Source organism: Euprymna scolopes, chromosome 11 (assembly GCF_053919585.1).
Source record: "Euprymna scolopes isolate OS-2025 chromosome 11, ASM5391958v1, whole genome shotgun sequence".
Lineage (NCBI taxonomy): Eukaryota > Metazoa > Mollusca > Cephalopoda > Sepiida > Sepiolidae > Euprymna > Euprymna scolopes.
This window is the reverse complement of record NC_136492.1, coordinates 56,005,258-56,026,914: the sequence shown is the minus strand read 5'-3', so window position 1 is coordinate 56,026,914 and position 21,657 is coordinate 56,005,258. Positions and strand designations below refer to the sequence as shown.

General features: G+C 33.1%; 1 protein-coding gene across 4 annotated transcripts in view; it reads left to right on the top strand.

The window, feature by feature from the left end:
- Nucleotides 1-21,657, top strand: part of LOC145287858 (serine/threonine-protein kinase PAK 3-like) — a 268,674-nt gene that overhangs the window by 213,076 nt on the left and 33,941 nt on the right. For all 4 annotated transcript variants that reach the window (XM_080135740.1, XM_080135741.1, XM_080135739.1 and 1 more), the window contains 3 exons: nt 14,353-14,462; nt 20,083-20,245; nt 21,471-21,544. In XM_080135740.1, the coding sequence (XP_079991866.1) occupies nt 14,353-14,462; nt 20,083-20,245; nt 21,471-21,544 (347 nt within the window). The remainder of the gene's footprint in view (nt 1-14,352; nt 14,463-20,082; nt 20,246-21,470; nt 21,545-21,657) is intronic.

Sequence of the window (21,657 nt, the reverse complement as noted above, 5' to 3'; positions counted from 1 at the left end):
GTGTGTTTTTTTTTTTATATATCTAAGTATTTGTGTACATTTTTCCCCATGATAATTTACTGAAATTAAAATTTCGAAAATTAATTTTTTTCCTTTAATTCTATAATTTTTTAAAAGATTTTTATTTTTATACATGAAAATATCCTTAATAATTCTGTGAGAAATATATGCAATACAATGTGATTTATTTTATTTAAGATGTTAAACCTTTTTTCATTGAATGTATCAAAAAACATATAAACAAATGAAGTTTTGTCCTGAATCTTTTGCACAACCGCATTTTTACGTCAACATTATGTCCTCGTTATCCCCTGCCCCCACTTGAAATTTTCAGTCCACTTATGAGACTTTTCCTGAAAAACAAATGTACTTCTTTATCGGCTACAAACAGGAGAAAAACAGGCTTCAAATAATCTTGGTTACAAATACAGCTGTCAATAATAGGATGTTTTGTTTATGTGTGTGCGCATATATATATATATATTAAGTATAAACTGCAATTCATTTCATATAGGATGGGAAAATAGATAAGATCCTTGTTATAGTTGTAAATTTTCAATTGGAAAACCCTCTAAATTCAAATCGCTATACTATTATAACTCTGTTGGTTGTTCTTACTTGTTTGTCAACGCACTTTATCTTTACATGAATGTTTTAGATGGTAGGAGAAAGGGTGAATGATAAGAGAAATAGTGCAAGGAATGAAATGACAGTGATAAATTAAACAGGCGAGAGATGTTATATTTTTCTACTAGCAGACTGCCTGCCATTGCCCAGGCGAAAAATGTGCTTAAATATATTTTAATTTATGCAGATTTCGTATTCATTATTACAATTCTGTATTGATTATTATATTGTACCCTATGCCCGGTATTGCCCAATCATGATATATGCTTAATTATGATATTTTAATTCATGAAGATTTTGTATTATTATAGAGCCAATTTTCTATTGATTATTATATTGTACCAACGATATAGTAGTGATTTAAAAAATGTATGTATGTCTCATAAAAACTTTCGACAGAGGCAACAGATCCTGACAAGATCGGTATCCTTTTGAAGCTTGATGTCTCAGACAACAAATATCGAAAAATTGTCCAGAAACAGTAATTTCTTCACCCTAAACTCTGCCGTTTTGTAGGAGGGGTTGATCTTTTCGCCGACATTTTAGTAAGTCATCGTCACTTTTAGATTGACTTTGGTTAATTTCAACGCTTTTTGACTTCTGGGCGTGTCATGAAGACATCGGCTAACACGTCAGATTTTTTTTTTTTTTCACTTTCTTTTCCGCCTTTGCGGCATGGGTTCGAGCCTGCTTGCCTACTACCACTTTTTTATTTTTATTTTTTTATTTTGTTCAACACACACCTCCAAAACCCGGGCAATGCTGGATATCCAAGCTAGTATAATAATAAATACAAAATTAAAGTATCATATTTGAACATATTTTACAACGGGTAATGCCAGACGCCCTGATATATATATATATATATATATATATATATATATATATATATATATATATATAATTTTTAGTCATTCAATGAATTTTTAAATTAATGACGTGAAATGTTGGAGTTTCGGATTAAAGGATTTTTATTATTCTATGTAAGACAAAGAATACATTAGAAATATTTTAACTTATCCTATAGGATTTCGATGTCTACCATCTCTTCAGAGGAGAAAATATTAGCAAATAGTTATAATGGTTTACACCTTATTTGCTAAAGTCAGTAAGACATGTAAAATCACAATTAAAAGTTGATTGAGTAATTAAAAGTCATAGAGTAAGGGAAGTTAAAGAAAAGGATATAAAAGTTAACATGAAAATTGCATGGTAAAATCCGAAGTGAATTTCTTTGATAGCAGTGTGGTAAAATGATCCAAACTGTATTTTGAGTAATCCACATCACAATGTAATGATCCGAATTAGGCATTTTCTTGGAGCAATTTTCCTTTGTTTATATAATGGGTCCGGTAAAAAAGTTTTTTATATGTAGGTCTAGTGGATGTGTTTATTAATAAACATTTAAATTGATATATTTAATATTTTTATACTCAGAGAACATTAGCTTAAAATTCCACTCTAAAATAACTTTCAAATTGTTAATAAAATTAAAGATTTTTAAAATTAAAGCCGCTTTAGCAGAAATGAGAGAAACTGATTTATTTGCTCTATCTTGTATATCAAGCAATTCTTATTTAGGTCGGATAATACTTATAGAATATTACTGCCAGTACTATCTTGTAAATCTTATAATCACAGGTTTCCATACCAGCTGATTGTTAGATAATTTTATTCTGAAGTATATATATATATATATATATATATATATATATATATATACACATCAGCAGAGAAATAGACAACAGACTGGCCAAAGCAAACAGCGCTTTTGGCAGATTTTACAACAATTTGGAAAAACAGACACTTAAAAAATTGCACAAAATCTGTGTGTACAGAGCCATAGTACTTTCCACCCTCCTGTACGGCTCTGAGTCCTAGACAATTTACTGCCACCAATTACGACTGTTCGGGCGTTTTCATCAGCACTGTCTCCATACCATTCTGAACGTACACTGGAGTGACTGTCACCAATGTTGAGGTCATCGAGCGGGCGGAAATCACCAGCATCGAGGCCATGCTGCTGAAGTCACAGCTACGCTGTGTCGTGCACGTCTCCAGAATGGAGGATCATCGCCTGCCCAAGATAGTCCTATATGGTGAACTCTCTAAGGCTGTCATGACAGAGGGGCACCGAAGAAAAGATATAAAGACTCTCTGAAGAAGTCCCTCGGTGACTGCCACATTGACCACCTCCAGTGGTCTACTCTCGCTGCTGACCGTGTTACCTGGCAACGTACTGTCCGCTAGGCTGTCGCCTCCTTTGAGGTCTCCCACACAGAATCTGAGGGAGAAGCGCTGTAGGAGAAAGATTCGGGAAGCCTCAGCAGCCACACCTGATGTGACTTTTGACTGCATCTGCTGTAGCCAAACCTGCTTGTCCGCATCAGGCTCATCAGCCACAAGCGTGCCTGCAGTCGATGTGGAAAACCCCCTTCATAGAATCTTCGTTTGCGAAGTACTGCCAAGAAGACAATGTATTTTGTCATGGTGAATCCCTTTGACATAACCTTTGTATCTTGTAAAACTATGGAATTTTTTATATCAAACTGAGGATTGTACAAACTATACTAAGTACAATTACAAAATACTTTAAACTTGTACCTGGTCATGGTTGATGGATTGAGAGCAAGCTCCCCTCTCCTCATAGATTAATAAAGGGTTCCATACAGATTCCAGAGTTTGATAATACACATTCAAAAAAGGTTTTGACCGTTGTGAGAAAAATATCAACGATAAGAACAGTCGTCTGAATTAATAACATTTTTATCTATTTTTTTTTTTTAAATAAATAAATTTATTAGCTATCATATTAACTATGTAGTTCAACTTTGCTGTTATTGGTAAACCTATAATTTGTTTTTTTTGTTTTTTTAATATACAATTTTGTAATATCATCTAGTGTATCATCTAGATCGTACTTATTAATAAAAATACCTTTGTTTTCAGTGGATTTGACAATAGGGAAATGAATCACAAGTTGTTTTGGTGTTTCTGTTCAGAATTAATGATTCGTGTAAAGACGATTTTTAATTGCGATTGTTATGCAATTATAAAGTATTTGAAACAAATTTGACACTTTTCGCAAGTAAAGAAAAAAAAAACTATCTTGGCCAATTGGATTGATATAAGTTCAGCATGTGTTCTGAAAGAGATGCCCAAACACCAGTTTGATTCTTGCAATCAGCTCACCCCTTCATATTGCAAACGGTACAATTGGTGTGTTTCTCAATCACATCCTCAGAAATAATAGTTCTTGGAGTTGCTAGCAGACAAATGGTGGAACTGGTGGAGTTGTGGAAGTTCTGTTACTTTTGAGTTTTCCTGTCTCTGAGGTGTAACACAGAGCTGAGTCCTACTGCCATACATATATGACCTTCCATCCAAATTGAGTCTGAGTCTCATTTCAAAGATGAGGGACAACATACTGTAGCCTTCATTGGGAAAACACCCAAAGACCAACACAATTTAAGAGAACTTGGCTTTCGTGATGTGTAGGATTTTGTACGGACTATAGATGAACCATCTCCTGTTCTCTACACATCTTTAGAAGAACCAGTATATCCATGAGTTGGCTTGGTATTTAACCCTATTGAGAAGTTAGTTAGCTTTCATAAGACCGTTCTCTTGGGTCTTTAGTAGCCTCTCTGACACCCACCTCTCTAACCAAAACCCACATAGCTTTGGTTGTATTTAGCTGCACATTTTTTTTTTCTGAGCTTCTTGACAAATTTTGTTGTGTGGACAGTCTGAGTGCTTACTACTTAAACTCTGTCTCACTAAATTCATGAATAGATCCTTCAGACTGCACCCTGAAATTAAATATTATAAAATGTAATAAAAATGAGAGTAAAAATGAATTATAGTGTTATTGGTTTTTGCATAAAAGAACATAAGGTTCCTCATTCAGTCTCAGCCAGCACTGGGCCTTCCTACAAATAAGCATATAAATATCTACCATATACATATACTCATGACAGTTTAAGGTGAATGAAAGTTTGAGATAATATAAAGATCAAATAGTTAATTTTTGATTTTGTTGCATGACAAAAAAAAAAAAAAAAAAAAATTCATAGCAAAGAAAAAAACTCATCTATAAAGAAGATCTCTTTCTCCCTTTGTTTACTTAAAACAAAACAAAACAAAACTTCCGTGAACAAAGTTTCTTTCCAAGAACTTTTCATCTGCGGAACATAATACCACAGAGCTGCATAGTCGTTTTCAAGTCCAATGTTAACAAATTTTTGTCAAGCCATCCTCTCAAATAATCAAATCCTGCCCATTACACCCATTGTCTTAAAGTTCTTTCAGGATGTTGTTCCTGATCCAACTGGAAAACTTATTAACCCTTATCCTTGTGTGGTTTTTCGGCCTTGATTGTCATAAAAAAATTTAAATATAACAAAACTTTTCTAAAATTAGAAACTAATTTTTTACTTCCAGATTTTTTTTCTAATAAAAAAAATATTTTTATTTTTGAACAATTGTGTAATCTACATTTTAAAATATTTTTTTAAAATCTGTTTGATTTTCATTCTTCTTTGAGTGTGCATCCATTTTGTTTTGTTTTTATTCTACTTTTTTTTTCTTTTAATCTGACTCATATTTTTAATCCTTTTCGCATTTTTTCACCAAAGTTAATTTCTAATCACATGGTTTAGTCATCTTTCTTCAATTGTCTGTTCACTAAAAACTTGGATTACTTTGTACATGTGTGCGCATGTGTGTGACAAATTCTGATGGTGTCTCAAATTAGTAGTTAAATTATATTCCTCCTATCCTAACCCTCTAATTTTATTTTATCTCAACCCCAATCCCAACTCTAACAACATCTGTTCATCTTTTAAATGCACTTTCATCTATTTATTACAACCTAATTTATATGGTTGTTATTGGGGTTTTGAATTATTTTTATTATCACACACACACACACACACACGCAGGCATGCACACACACACACGCATACACACACACACACACACACACACACACACACACACAATTTCCTCAAAACCTCTGGCCTTGATGAAAGGGAGACTAAAACTTGCTGCTATGGTTTCAAATGCTCTGAAATAACAGCAAGGAAAGACTTGATTCCAAATATTTTTCATATGTTATATCTCCCCCTCATTTGGAAATGAGGTAGTATTATAAATATCTCCAGTATCAAATAATCTTTATACACTGTGAAATTTAGTTTATGCCTGGAAACCTAACAAGGGAGATATAACATGAGAAATATTCGGAATCAAGTCTCTCCCTGGTTAACGTCGCACTTTTTTTTTTCACACTTTAATTTACAACTTTGCCTCAAGGGTTCGGGTTCAATTCTCATACTTACCTACCAAAACATTTTTTTTAAACCCCCACCTCCAAACATCCGGGCAACGCCGGGTACCCCTCGCTAGTTTAACATAAAATAAACACCCACTTTATGGCCAAGGTGGCCATAAAGTGGGTGCTCATTTTATGTTAAATTAATATAGAAAAGTGATTCCTCACTTGTTTAAACAATGTGTGACCTTAATGGCAAATGTCACTTCGTCCATTACACAATTCAGGTCATTAGTTTTCTAACGAACCTTCATTTGTTAAATTTTGATCAATAATCGCCAAGATTTCGAACTTATAAAATTGCCCCCAAAAGTGGTGTGTGTGTATATATATATATCTATATATAAATGAAAACAGAGGGATGTAGTGTTTATCTGATATATGCAATGGTAAACTTTAAACTAATATGAATAACAGTATTTATATATAGAAAATTTAATCTCAACCGAATTAAAAAAGCTCAATACGCAATAGAAAGTAGAGCTTATTATAAGAGAAAGAAAATTAAAACTGTAAGTTGAAATTTAGTCAAAATTTATTGTTCAACTGAATACTCCAAAACACAATTTACAAAGTCCTTATTCCGTGGAGTTGTAAAGAATGCTATTCTTGTTATTCTTCTCATCAGAGGGCATAACGAAATCAGCAAATTATATTTGTAGCAATGCTAGAATTTGCAAGTTAAGGCATTAAGTGAAACCGCAATTAATTGTAGCTATAAATTGCCAAATAAAAAAGTGAAAACATGTTGGATATATAAAAAATATATATAAAAACAAACTGCACATAATATTTCAGCATACATGAAAATCCTCTCAAGTTAATCTGAAATGCAAAAGAGTTATTTATTAGAGAGATCCATTCTCTCTAAAGAACTATTTTGCATTTCTGTCCAAACTCGGAAACCTTTCTGTCCAAACTCTGGGGATCTTCACAGAATTTCGAACGGAACCATTTATTTAATCCACGGAGAGTAACAGGTTTTCATTCCACTCGCCATAACTGAGTAGAAGACCTAAGTAATTCATTTTATTTTATTGTATTTTAAGTGTCGCCCGCACTGAGAATTGAACCTTCAACTTCCAGAAGTGTAATTTTACCAAGTACTTTATCCATTACATTAAGAAAGATTCCCACAGTTTGACAAGATACACATGAACACGGTTGGAGTTTACCTCGACCGAAACGTCATGAAAATAACACTCAAGATGAGAACAGTAGACCTTAGAATAAAAATAAGGATAATCAATCGACATCTAAAAAAGATCAGAAAAATAAAATAGAAGTAAATGAACCTATTTTTAATTATACAAAAAGAATCTCTTAATAATGTTTCAGTTTTTAAATTTTTGAATGATGTCCAGAATTGGATAAGTAATGGATGTGATATCTCTTTATTTTTAAACATGACTCGATTTGTACAACCATGGAATATTGTTGCATGTGTTTTTTATTATTGTTGGCATCAGTCTGTTTCAAGAGACAATAGTTCTTCACCTGAGATTAATACACTTGTGACTGTGCACGCTTATTCTGGATCAACAGATGTACGTGGTGTCTGGTTGTGAGAGTTGTTGCCACCCTCTGTGTTCTCTCCATCTGCTACTATTCTCTCCTTTCTACAGTTCTTCTCCAGCACTTGCTGGGTTGGTTGTCACCTTTTTATCATTAAAATATAATATAGATAAAAAAAGCCTTTAGTAAACAAATGTTGATTTACGAAGCTTTAGTAAAATAACAGATGTTTCTGACGATAGGTCCTTTGGCCTTCTTCATGTGTATTATCTTTTTCATCATTCTTATTGTCTTGTATTTATTTATTTATTTATTTATTTTTTTTTTTAATGTTTCAATGTATCACTATAAGAAGCTTTGTATACTGAGATGTCCATCTGTTTGTCACTTTCATGTCCAAGCATGCAGATTAAATTGATGCATATTTTAGACATGTCGGTTGGTCTGTCGTACTAAAGTTTAAACTAACGTTTTTAGGTGTACTCGCTCACCTATTTAGAAGGTTCTTTTCATCAATCGATCTATTAGTCTGTCAAGATTTAGTTTGAAATATTGACATGTCAAATTAAATTTGTTGGAGAATATTATTTAACAATATTTCATGCATTAATTTAAAAAGTTGGTCTTTTAGTTAAACTAAATCACATTTCATGTCATCTCTCTCTACACACACACACGTACATATATATACACACACACGTACATATATATACACACACACGTACATATATATACACACACACGTACATATATATACACACACACGTACATATATATACACACACACGTACATACATATACACACGTACATACATATACACACACACGTACATACATATACACACACACGTACATACATATACACACACACGTACATACATATACACACACACGTACATACATATACACACACACGTACATACATATACACACACACGTACATACATATACACACACACGTACATACATATACACACACACGTACATACATATACACACACACGTACATACATATACACACACACGTACATACATATACACACACACGTACATACATATACACACACACGTACATACATATACACACACACGTACATATATACACACACACACGTACATATATACACACACACACGTACATACATATACACACACACGTACATACATATACACACACACGTACATATATACACACACACGTACATATATACACACACACACGTACATATATACACACACACACGTACATATATATACACACACGTACATATATATATACACACACACACGTACATATATATATACACACACACGTACATATATATATACACACACACACACGTACATATATATACACACACACACGTACATATATATACACACACACACGTACATATATATACACACACACACGTACATATATATACACACACACACACGTACATATATATATACACACGCACACGTACATATATATATATACACACACATACATATATATATACACACACACACACACACACGTACATATATACATACACATACATATATACACATACACATCTACATATATATGCACATGCCTTATGGCCTTCTGTTCGGTCGTGAGAAACAATGGATACTCCCCTGTAAGGGTGGCTGCATGTGTTAATGTGAAGTATAAGTTGCATAATCCTCAACCACACACCTCTCCTGAATCGGCACTGCTTGATTCCAGTGGCAAGGGGAAGTCCAGGATGACTGAAAATGATGCTAAAAACAAAGCAAACTCAACATTGCTTAATTTCAGTAATCTAAATGCTAAAGTTTGAAGTAACATTTTTAGATGCATCCACTCACCTATTTAGACTCTGTTCATTCATCAATCTGTCCATTAGTCTGCCATGCTTTAAAGTTTCTCAATTTTTTGATGAGGATTGAGAATTTGTATTTATTGAATTGTTCAAACTATCATTCGCGCCTTGGTTGTTATTTTCATAACGTTTCAGACGATGTAACCTCTGACCTTTTTTGTGTATCTTGACAATGGCTCTTATTGTAGAGTGGTGGAAAGAATGTTTGTTTTTTTTTAACGATATTTGAATACACTACAATACAAAACCTATCTAAGAACACTGCCAGGCACACAAAGTTCCTTCCTGTGAAATTTCATAAAAATCAGCCCAGCTGTTTGGAGTTTATAGGGAACAAACTCAGATATACAAAGTTCCATTTATATAATAGTACAGAAGATATGCATATATATTATACATACACATATGTGTGACCTTGTCTGTACGTGTGCAGAACACTCTCTACCAAATTGTCAATTTTTAGTTTATAGACTTTAAACTTTATGTATAGGAGATTCAGACCTATCAGTCTGTGATCAGATGATGCCAGGTGGCATACTTGGTTGTGTGTGTATGTATGTATGTACACACGTGATGATAATTATAGAAATAATAATCCAATTTAATGGGAACTAAAATTAAAAATGGTTTAAATATTGATAAACATTTCATTTTTATTCCAAACTTTCTCAAGATATTTGATTTATATATCTGTTTTTTCTGTAAGTTCATGTTTTAGCTTAACTTGATGTTACATAGAGGTATGTAGATGTATTTGCACTTGAAATTCTTGGGCAGATATTGACTGGAGCGCTGTTTTCCAAAGAAATCTGTGTCCATATATGTTTTACCCCATCTCCATACTAAGAATATCTTAACGAAGTTCAGCTGGCTCCCAACTAAATAAAATGTCTGCAAATGTGTAGCATAAAATATTTGTATAAATAAAGTGTTATACTGAATGAACATGTTTTACATATGTAAAATACTTCTTCCAATACTAATGTCTGGTGTTGAGACCTTAAATCAAAGCTCCTACTTTGAATAAATTACCACTTGAGTTTGTGAGCAAAAGTTATTATGCATTCAGAACCTGGTTTAAATGAACATAATTCATTCTGTACTCGTATAAAATACTTATTTGAGATTTATATCTGACCGTATTTATAAATAGATTACCATCACAAAATTCCTTATAGTTTTATAATAATTTGGTTTAATTATTGATTTAATAACCAAACAATAATGTAATAATAAAATCTAACTTTAAAAATTCTATTTAAAAAATAATTGGATAAAAAGCAACAAACACTCGTCTAACGACAACCACTATCAACAATTTTCCTTACTCTCTCTCTCGGTACTTAAAATTAAATGCAAATTCCACAAGCAAAGTTTCTTTCCTAGAACTGTCCGTCTGAAACAATACCACAAGGCTACTTCCCAGCTAACTATAACATGGTAGGTTTCAATACCAATGTAAACAAGTTATTGTTGAGCCATCTTAAATAATCCAATTCTACTCAATTTCCATTATTACCGAACATCACTGTGTCTCACAACCTACCTGAAACTCATTAGTCCTGATTCTTGAGCGACCTTTGGGTCTTGATAAGCATTGATCCTTTAAAAAAAAAAAAAAATTTTAAATGAAAGTAAAAACCCCCGGTTGTTAGATAAGTGTAGCTAGCTCAAGAATATCTGCATTTGATGGGATTTAAACCCTATTTCCAAGTATGTTATGCTTTAATTTATGTTAATGTTATTTACTGATCTGCATCTGACGCAGGGCCACCAGATTTAGGGCAACCAATGAAGACTAATCTGACTCTGCTGGTGAATTGCTAGTTTGCTCTTATTCTGCAATGAGCAAAAGGTTTAGAGGTTTTTGAACAGGATTAATCTGCTTAAGTAGAATTTAAATGTTCAATTGGAGTTTGTGGGAGGAGGGTGCTTAGCCAAGGGAAAGGTGCTAGAATTGAGTAGGAATAGATGGTGGTAGTGATGGAAGTTTAACATAATTTTGACACCTCCTTTGAGAAAATGAAAGTCAGATTTGTTAATTATGTGTGTGGGAGTATCATAACTAAAGAAGGAAACAGCAGCAGCAGCAGACAGGTATTACCCTATCCAGCTTATTCACATTATTCAAGATTTTTTTTGTGTGTTTTTTTTTTTAATAAAATTCAGTTGGGATCCTTAAATGCAATTCAAAAGCACCCTTGTAATGATGAAACTTATAGACCTGCTTTTTGCCTTTTTGGTGACACATGTTTAACTCTAAAGTAAAAAATTATAAAATTATATTTTCTCATACATTAGATTTTCATGTATTCCTAGGTTTCATTTCTCTTTATTTTTACTTTTTTTTTTAATTCCATTTTCACCTCAAACAAGGCACAGTGTCACTTTGATGGAGGGGCTACTATCGGTGACATAAGTTGCAGGGATGCTATGTGAGGAATCGAGCAGCAAGATGTCTGTTCACATTACACTTGAACTTCTGCATGTCAGAACAGTTGGAAAAACAGGAACCTGAAAGGGAGTTCCAGAGTTTAGCAGTTCTGGGGAAGAAACTATTAGAGTAAAAGGCCTTCTTACATCTAGGGATCTTTACTGTGTAGGCGTGAGATTTTGCTGATTGTCGGGTTTGTCAGGGTATTTATTTCTAGGCGGTACAAGGGCTTGTAGTTCGTCAGAGCATTCACCATTAAAATACTTGTAAAACAAACAGAGATGCAACATTTTGTCAATGGGACAGAGGTTGAAGCTTGGATGACAGTTCAGGATCTATCAGGTTGGCGACTCTTTTGAACCCTGTCCAGAAGTGAGAAACTAGTAACAGGTGGACCGGCCCAAATGTGGCAACAATACTCCATACATGGGCAAATGGTGGCTGCATGATACTTTCAGGCATAAGTAAATTTCTAGCATGGTAGAGAGAGCCCACCTTCCTCGCAGCGGCTCTGACAATGCTCTCGTTTCAACTCCTGTTCCCTTTAAATATTAAGCTGAGGAGTTTGAAAGAAGTTCTTTCAGGTAATGTATCTTTAGCTATTGGTGCTTGAGAAGGTTTCTTGTAATTATTGAAGGAAAGAAGCTTAGTCTTGGCAGCATTTAATGTAACCATCCATTTTTGTCCCCATTCCCCTACAGATTGTTTCTGCCATTTTCTTAGATATGTGTTCATTTGTTTTCCTCTCGTGCGTGTCATCAGCAAATTCTTGTAAACTGGTACAACAGAAGCAGTTTCCCAGCAGTTATGAAAGCAAGATTCGTTAAGGCATTTGTTGTAAAGTTTGGAGAAGACTGGAGCAACTTCAGCGGAGCATTTTTTTAATAGCACAGCTGAGATGAGATCGGGTCCACATGCTTTTGCAGTGTCAAGCTTTTTATATCATGCACCTAAGATGTGGTGTCAGTTCATAAAGGAAAGTCAGGGAGGGGAGTGGTTTGCTGGGTCCAATGTGGAGTTTGAGGCAAACCGACTGGCAAGCATGTTAGCCTTTTCGGTTGCCTCATGATTGTTGAATAGTGGGGGAATTGCTGATTATCCATTATTTAGTACACTGTTGTAGATTTTCCAGAAATCATGGATTCTTAATTTTCTTCGATGCATTTTCTAGTGGTTTCAGTATATTCTCTTTTAGCTGTCACTATTTCTTACAATTACTTCTAGCTTCTATATTTACTTTTACGTCATGATTTTGTTCATTTCGTATTTATTTTTCTTGTGAATTTTCATTAATACACTTATCTGTTTCTTAGTATGATCGTCATATTTCATTAGTCAATTGCTTGTCTTTAGTATCTCACAAAACCACATTCAAGTAACAAGTCCTTAATTTGGGAGCTTTGAGCTTGTAGCTAATCCCTTAGTTACCACTATTCCCAGATCCACTCCTAATCCAAAGTGACAGTATCTATAATTGCCTTATGGATTAAAATGAAACTGTAATTCAGACTATTTGTTTATTAAGTATATACCTATAAAATACAAATCAAATCAATTGTATAAAAACCACGTATAAAAGGTTTTGGCATGAAATGATCTGACAGTTAACATGCCATAAAACCCAACAACCAACTAACATTACAATTACATATTTTTGTTATGCATTAATAATCTTTGTGTATCTTATATACTTTACAGATTTCTCACCCCTCATTCAAAAAATATTTACTTAAACCTATTCAATAACCCATTAATTTTACTTGCTATTAAAATCAATAAAATTACTGGATTTGGCATTAAATAACCTGAAAAAGATTGATATGCTGTAAAACAACTTAATCAAAATCAACATGATCAGTTAGTGTCAGTAATTCTTATGATTACACTGTATCAGTACTTATGACCATGTGTTGTGGATGCTCGTTACATTTGCGCGTTGTGGATGCTCGTTACATTTGCGCGTTGTGGATGCTCGTTACATTTGCGCGTTGTGGATGCTCGTTACATTTGCGCGTTGTGGATGCTCGTTACATTTGCGCGTTGTGGATGCTCGTTACATTTGCGCGTTGTGGATGCTCGTTACATTTGCGCGTTGTGGATGCTCGTTACATTTGCGCGTTGTGGATGCTCGTTACATTTGCGCGTTGTGGATGCTCGTTACATTTGCGCGTTGTGGATGCTCGTTACATTTGCGCATTGTGGATGCTCGTTACATTTGCTAGTTACATTTGCGCGTTGCGAATGCTAGTTTAATATTGAAACAGCTTAGGTTACATGTTACACAGAGTTCTTTAGAATCCTTATTTTTTTCCTATGACTATTGTTTGTCCTTATAATCTTTTTCATTTTTTACAGTCAATTTTTTCTTTTTTTTATTTTAGTTTCTCCTTTTATCTAAACCATTTTAATTTTCTTTCCACCTTTATTTTTAGATTGTTTTTGAAATGTTTGATTGCAGAAGCTCAATTTAAAAGTTGACTCAAATTATTATTTTGCAACATTTTAATTTTTTGTCAAAAAAAAAAGAACTGTAATTTCTTAAATTATTTAAAAAAAATGTTTTCATCCAATTTTTTTCTTTCTTTCAGGCAATAAAATAGCAAAAATAAAAGAAAATGAAAAACCTGTCATTTCTCCACCATCCAACTTTGAACACACGGTCCATGTGGGGTTCGATCCACACACAGGAGAGTTTACTGTAAGTACTTTAGATGCATATTCTAAAATTGTTTACAAATTTTACTTTAAAATATGTTTGACATGCATTCTTGATCTCCGGTGAGCTGTCCTTGTACCAAAGTTGGTCACATGTACATTTGCATGTGGATGTAAAGTAATGAAAAACAATAAAAACCTTTTTAAAATGTGACGAAAAACAAATAATAGCTTGAAGTAAATTTTGAAAACTTGATTCCAGTTTTCAAAAGGTTAAGATCTCATGCTGTCAAAGTATATCACGCAGATATTTAAAAAAAAAAAAAAATTACAATTAATGTCATACAAAAAATATAGTTAATGTTTGCAGTGTCTCTTCTGTCGGAAATTCAAACCGTTTTCGTTGGTACATTGTGCACAGTTCTTATATCAACTATCCGGCTGTAATACAGAATCTTATTTATATATATATATATATTTTACTTACCTTCACTTATATATATATATATATATTACTTACCTTCACCCCAAACATGGCATATCACCACTTGGTCATAAGGGGCTACTAATTGGGACCATGCCTAAGGAAGATTTATAAGATGTTGATTTAAATTTGAACTTCTGCACTTACAGTTAGGGAAGCAGATAGCAGGAAGGGAATTCCAAAGTCCAGCTGTTTAAGGGAAGAAGCTATTAAAGTAGAAATCTTTCTGGCATTTAGGGACTTCAATAGTGAAGGAGTGTGATTTTTTTTTTTTTTTCTATGCAAGTTTGTTGGGGATATGTATGTCAGGGGGCACAAGTGCAATGAGTTCATCAGAACATATTCCATTGAAATATTTGTAAAACAGCCACAGGGATGCAACATTGTAGCGATGGGACAGGGGTAGGAGTTACAAAGCGATAACTATTAGATTGGCGTCTCTTTTTGACCTTATCCAAGAGGTAGATGTAACAGCCCAGATGTGGCAACAATGCTCCATATATGGCAGCACTACAAAGGAAGTTCACACTTGTCATTTAAAAAAAAAAACAAAAAAAAAACGCAAATTTAAGTTAAATTGAATGTAACTGTTTAAACAGCCTATACCTCATTTGATTCACCTTTTATATATTCCTCTATAATTTTACCTTGTTCATATTTGACTTTTAATTGTTCACGTCAATTAAAAAATTAACTTGAAATTGAGAAGGCAAAAATTTACTCTGTCCAATGGAACCTAGTTATTTAAATGTAATTTTAGAACATAAATGCAACACAAATACAACAGGAACACAATGAACTAGTAAATATTTAGTAGCATAGCCCTTCTGCAATTTGACAGCCTGCAATCTTTTGGGCATTCCTTGAATTAGTCTGCGGCAATACTCTGGTGAAAGGGCATCCCACTTCTTTTTAATTTTTGTCTAAAGTTCTTCCAAATTCTAAATGTTATTGCGTAGCTGTTGCTTGATGGAATACCATACGTTTTTGATAGGATTGAGGTCTGAAGATTGTGCAGGCTAATCGAAACACTGAATATCGTGTTCTTCAAGGAACCTCTTGACATTGCCAGCTGTGTGAATGGGAACATTATCCTGTGTGAAGATGGGATTATCATCCAAATTCCGGTCAAAGTAGGGTAGAAAATGCTCAGTCAACATATTAATGTACTTGGTCGAATTAATTTGACTTCGCAAGCGAACTATAGACCCTGGACCATTGGCATTAATAACACCACACACCAAAACTGAACCTCCACCATATAGAATCGTTGAAACCGTGCACCTAGAAATTGAATTCTTTATCTTTCCTTCAATGGATGTACTGCTTGCCATCACTGCCTAGCCTATTGAACTTGCTTTCGTTGTTAAAAATTACTTTCAACCAATATAAAGAGTCATGATCTTCATTGCATCTGATGAAGTCCAGACGGCACTTTCTGTTCTTAACAAAAATCATTTACTTGCGTCTTGCAACACAGCCTCGCAAATTGAATTCCTTCAATTAGTTCTTAACTATAGAAAGAGAGCACTTTTTAACAAGATTACATTGTTGTTGGATTCGGGGAGCCGTTTCAAATCTATTCCTGAGGCTGCGGATCTTGATAGCATTGTCTTCCCTGTAAGAAGTAATTCTAGGATGACCAGATTTTAGGGCATCACGAACACAGTCGATTTTTTTGGTGCTTTTGCACTGTTATTATACCATTTTCTTGGCATAATTCAATCTGCGGCTAATTTCTCGATTGAATAAACCAGAAAGGTAAAAATTAATGAGCTCTTGATGATCACTAAGAGAAAGTCAAGGCATATGGACTAAATGTTATGTTGTGTAACCTAGAACAATAACAATTATGATTAGAGATGCTTTGTTGCCTACAAGGTGGACATTTAAAGCTTGTTTTAAGTTCATTTGTTGCTGTGGAGTTATCTTTTTGCCTTCCCAATTTGAAGTTAATTTTTTAATTTGATGCTAACACTAGTATACTTCTCTCTCTCTCTCACTCACTTTCTGTCCCTGTCTCTCTCTTTATATATATATATATATATATATATAGCATGGAGACGATGACTCAATTGGAAAAATTGTCTAATTTCCAATTGTGAAAACGATTTTTATTTATTTTTTTATTAGTTTTTGTTAAAAACTTAATTTTCCATTGTTGGTGTTAATGATAAATACATACTGATTTTAAACTCCCAGTAGAATTAAAATCTATAGATCACTCACACAAGTGCATTTTTGCATCAAGGATTTTACGGTAATCTGCAAAGAAAATTCCAGCTCTGTATTTAGAGATTTTAAAAGTATCAGAATTGCAGAATTGGTACTTCTGTTAGAATCAGAAAATTTAAACAGAATTAGTAATTGCATTGGAGTTGGGTGGGGGGTATTGGAATTATCACATCACTGATGCATGCATATATATAAAGGGGAGAGCACGTTTAAGTGCTTTTAATGATTTTAATCGACTTTTTCAATAAATTCACTAAACGCAATTTTTTAATCATCATTCGCCCGAAGACAACTCATGGAAGTCTAAAACGTTTGTAACTATGGCAAATTTCTTTTTGCACTCAAACAGAAAGTTCAAACATTGGCCCGCCAAATTGAAAATACGGATTGCAACAAACAGGAATTATCTCTGCTGTTAAATGAAACCTGTATTAGAGAAAAAGTCCTGCCCAAATATACTAATATCTATGCGTTTGTGATGGGACAATTCCAGTATTTACATATGTAAATATTGAGCCATAGTTTATATATATATATATATATATATATATATTTATTTATTAGAACATCTCGCCATTATAGCAATGTAATATTGAGTTCATTTTTAACCATTATTGCAAACTTAGTGTGCTTTGCTAGCTCATTATCACTTCACAAAGTTTGATTTAAAATAATAAAGATTTCATTCACAACTTTGTAAACAAAAAAAATATTTCCAATTTATTGTAATCAATAAATATTATCATTTTTGGGAAATTTTCATACAAATTTATTTATCTTCAAAATGCAAGCAAAAAAAAAAAAAATCAATTTGCCTTTTCATTTGCCATTTAGAAATAGATCACAATCTGTTGAAATTCAAGTCATCCCTTAAAAAAAAAATAGGAACTCAGGAACACAAATTTTTCAATATTTGTCCAGGAAATAAAAGAATATTGTGAAACAAAACCATTAAAACAGTCATTAAATTGACAAACAATAACAAATAATAGTTAATTAATACAATGTCCTTTTGCAAAATCCATATCTTGCAACTCGTATCACATATACATAAGTATATAAAAAAATATGTTGCGTCCATTGTATAAAGTTAAATTTATTATAAATAGGGTATTTTGACATCACTGTTAGCAAGAGAAATTAGTCCAACTATTGCATCTATTTATTTAAATGAATGTTTTAAAATTAATTCCCTTGTAACAATTGTATATCTAAATAAAATTGCATTTTAAAACATTAACAAGTAGTTAGGTTTATAAGAACATATTTTCACCATCCACACAGCTCATTTTGTATGTGGTCCTGGGTATTATCTTACAACATCCAGTGATGAGACCTCATTTGTACCTCTTAGTGACCATTACCTGCTTGGATATCTGATGCTACCAGATCAGGCTGTCTGAAGATACCGGTTTCTTGAACAAAAAATGCACTAAACATTTGTTTTTTTTTTTTCCTTTCCTCTTGCAAAACTCAATCATGTTCTGCAAATTTAAAAAAAAAAAGATTTTTTTTTTCCTGTGAAGCAATCAAACCAAGCATCATAAATAAATACTTGAAGATATAAATAACTAAGCATAAATAAGGTTGATAAACTGTAAAACAAAAGCAACCAAATCATTTTTTAAATACATTTTGTTTGTTTTTACATGGTAATGTCTATAGTTTAAGGAAAGTGGGGGGGGGGATGAAAACAATGAAATATAGGTGTAGTTATGAAATCTGTATTTAAAAGTAAGCACATCTCATTTCATCCCAAACAAGGCACAAAGCCACTTAGTCATGAGGACCAGATTTGCAAGGATACTATTTAGGGAGTTAAACAGCGAGATGTCTTTGCAGTTACATTAGTGTAAAAAAAAGTATGCAAAAAAAATCTACCGAGTTTATTTTCAGTTGATGAAAAGGGTTCATATTTTTCGTTTGTGTTTAAAAGATATTAACACCATGACAACATTAGAAAAAGAAAATGAAAAAGTAATTATAAAATTTCAAAAGTAAATCTAAGGAAAGAATTTAAATAATCATTTCATACTTGTAAAAGTCCAAGTTTGTCATGAATAAAGAAAAGTTTCCTGTAGCCCTAAAAATAATCTACCTTGTATCATGTAATATAAATACACATGTAAATGGAAGTTAAAATGAAAAATATTATTTCTAATATTATGATAAACAATTTTAATAAATAGTTTAACAGAAAGGTAACTGTTAAAACTTGTTTTTCTTAAGCATATGCTTCTGCTTAGATGACAAATGTCTCTAATCTTAACATTATTCTTAGCTGAAATTTATATTTGCAAAAAAGTAAAATAAAACTGAAGCGAAGTAAATTATATTCATATCAAAATCAGAGGGAGGGAGGAATTGGCTAGTCTGGATCAAGTATCTGTATGTCAGGCAAATTACTATTTGGGTCTGACTTTGAAAATCCAATAAGATAACATAACTTTTTTCTATCAAATTATTTTCACTTCAAAGATTTTTTTAAAAAAATGTCTTAAAAATAAAAGTGAGTATCTTTGTCAGTTACCATTCTTGAGATGTGAAGTGGGTTTGATGCTGCTATAACTAAAATAAATTAATAAATATTTAGAAAAAAAAACAAGAATAGGTATAAAGCTCCTAGAATTCATACTAGAATTGTCTGTATGGATCTGTAGAATAATGGATAAAAGTGCTGAGTGACAATCAGTTCTAAGTGACAACTTCTGGACGTTGAAGAGTCAATCCTAAATATGGCTTGATATGGATTAAATAAAAGGTTCTGTGAAGACTTTTTTATATTCTTTCTAAATTTGTGATAAAAATATTTCAGACATAATTACTACAAATTTTATTTTCTCAATTTTTATTTTTTATATTATTTCAATAAAATTTCCTTGTTTTCTCTTTTTTTTTTTTTTTTTCTGTTAATCATTTTTTTCTTTTCACTTCTATTTGATAGGGCATGCCAGAGTCGTGGGCAAAGCTGCTGCAGAACTCCAATATTTCTAAATCTGAACAGAAGAAAAATCCTCAGGCCGTTCTTGATGTGCTCAATTACTATGACAATTCTACTAAAGAAAAGAAAGAATCAAAATATATGCATATCAAACAGTCGAGTAGTAGTAAGTATCTAAAAAGTGTGAAATTAAATGTTTGCTCTTTACACACACTTTATCTGTGTGTGTGTATATATACACTTTATCTCTGTATCTCTGTGTGTGTGTATATATATATATATATATGTATATATATATACATACAGGGTGGAATGATAAATTTGTCGCCCTAAAGAAAATAACACTGCAGCTTTATTTTAAAACTTTAATTGAAAAAATTCAATTCAGGTAACTTGATTATGTGGTAGAGCTGACATCTATTCAATGTAACCGCCTTCAGCCTCAATCACCACCTTGATACGGGTCTGGAACTGGCAGCATGCCTTTTCCAAAAGCACTGGCTGGAACTCGGCAGATGGCGGCGATCAGGCTGGTTTTGGTGTTGTGGGAGGTCATGTTGGTGATGTTCTCAACATATGACTAAACGAAATAATCCAGTGGGTTTAGGTCAAGGGAGGAGGAGGTGGGCAGTGTGAGAACGGTACAAAGTCATAGCACTCCTTCTGACGCCAATCCTGAGTTTCTTTGGACTTGTGAGCTAGCGCAGAGTCCTGCTGCCACATCAAAGTTCTGCCAGCGGCCACCTGATTGCACCGAGAGATCACCACACTCTTCAGCACATCCAGATACACTTTGGTGTTGACTTTAAAGCTGACTTTGATGTGAGGTGGCATGATGTGGTCCTCACTTGAAACCACACCAAAGACCATAACTGTAGCCAGAAACCTGGTTGAGCCCTCAAGTGTTAAACCGTCCAGATTTGCATTATGAGGCTGCTGGCAATGGTCTTGTTGTCATAACTTGGATCGTTAGAGAGCATGAGTTGTACAGTGGCACATCTCCTATCTCGCTCATTGAACATTGTGTCACTTTCAGACATGATAGAAGGCTTCTTATCACTCTTTGGATTTGTACACAACTGCCCAAATAGTAGATGGTCTGCAAAAAGAAAAAGAAAACCGGTTTTCATCAAACGGAAATGGAATCATGTCGTCTTTTCTAGGGCAACAATTTTATTGTTCTAGCATATATATATATATATATATATATTTCATGTTTTACCACTTTATTCTTCCCAAAATGCTCAAAATATTAATAAATAAATTGTAATTGTTGAGCAAATGTTAATTCTCATTGTGTAACCTCTCCCCCATGTCCCCCAATTTTTATTTTTTATCTCGTAAAATCCTTTGTAGACGTCGCATACTCATCTGGTTATTTCCTATTGTTGCATCCTCAGGTTCGAGCTCCAGTTCTGTTCGACCAAGTCTTTCTGATAAAACTGGTGCCAGTCTTGTGATGTCTGTAAGTTTAAGAAGATTTTTCTTTTATTTCGCATATTTTTAGGTTGTTTACATTTTATTATTGTTTTACTGTCATTTAAATGTACTGTGTGTATCAAAGACCATTATAAAAAT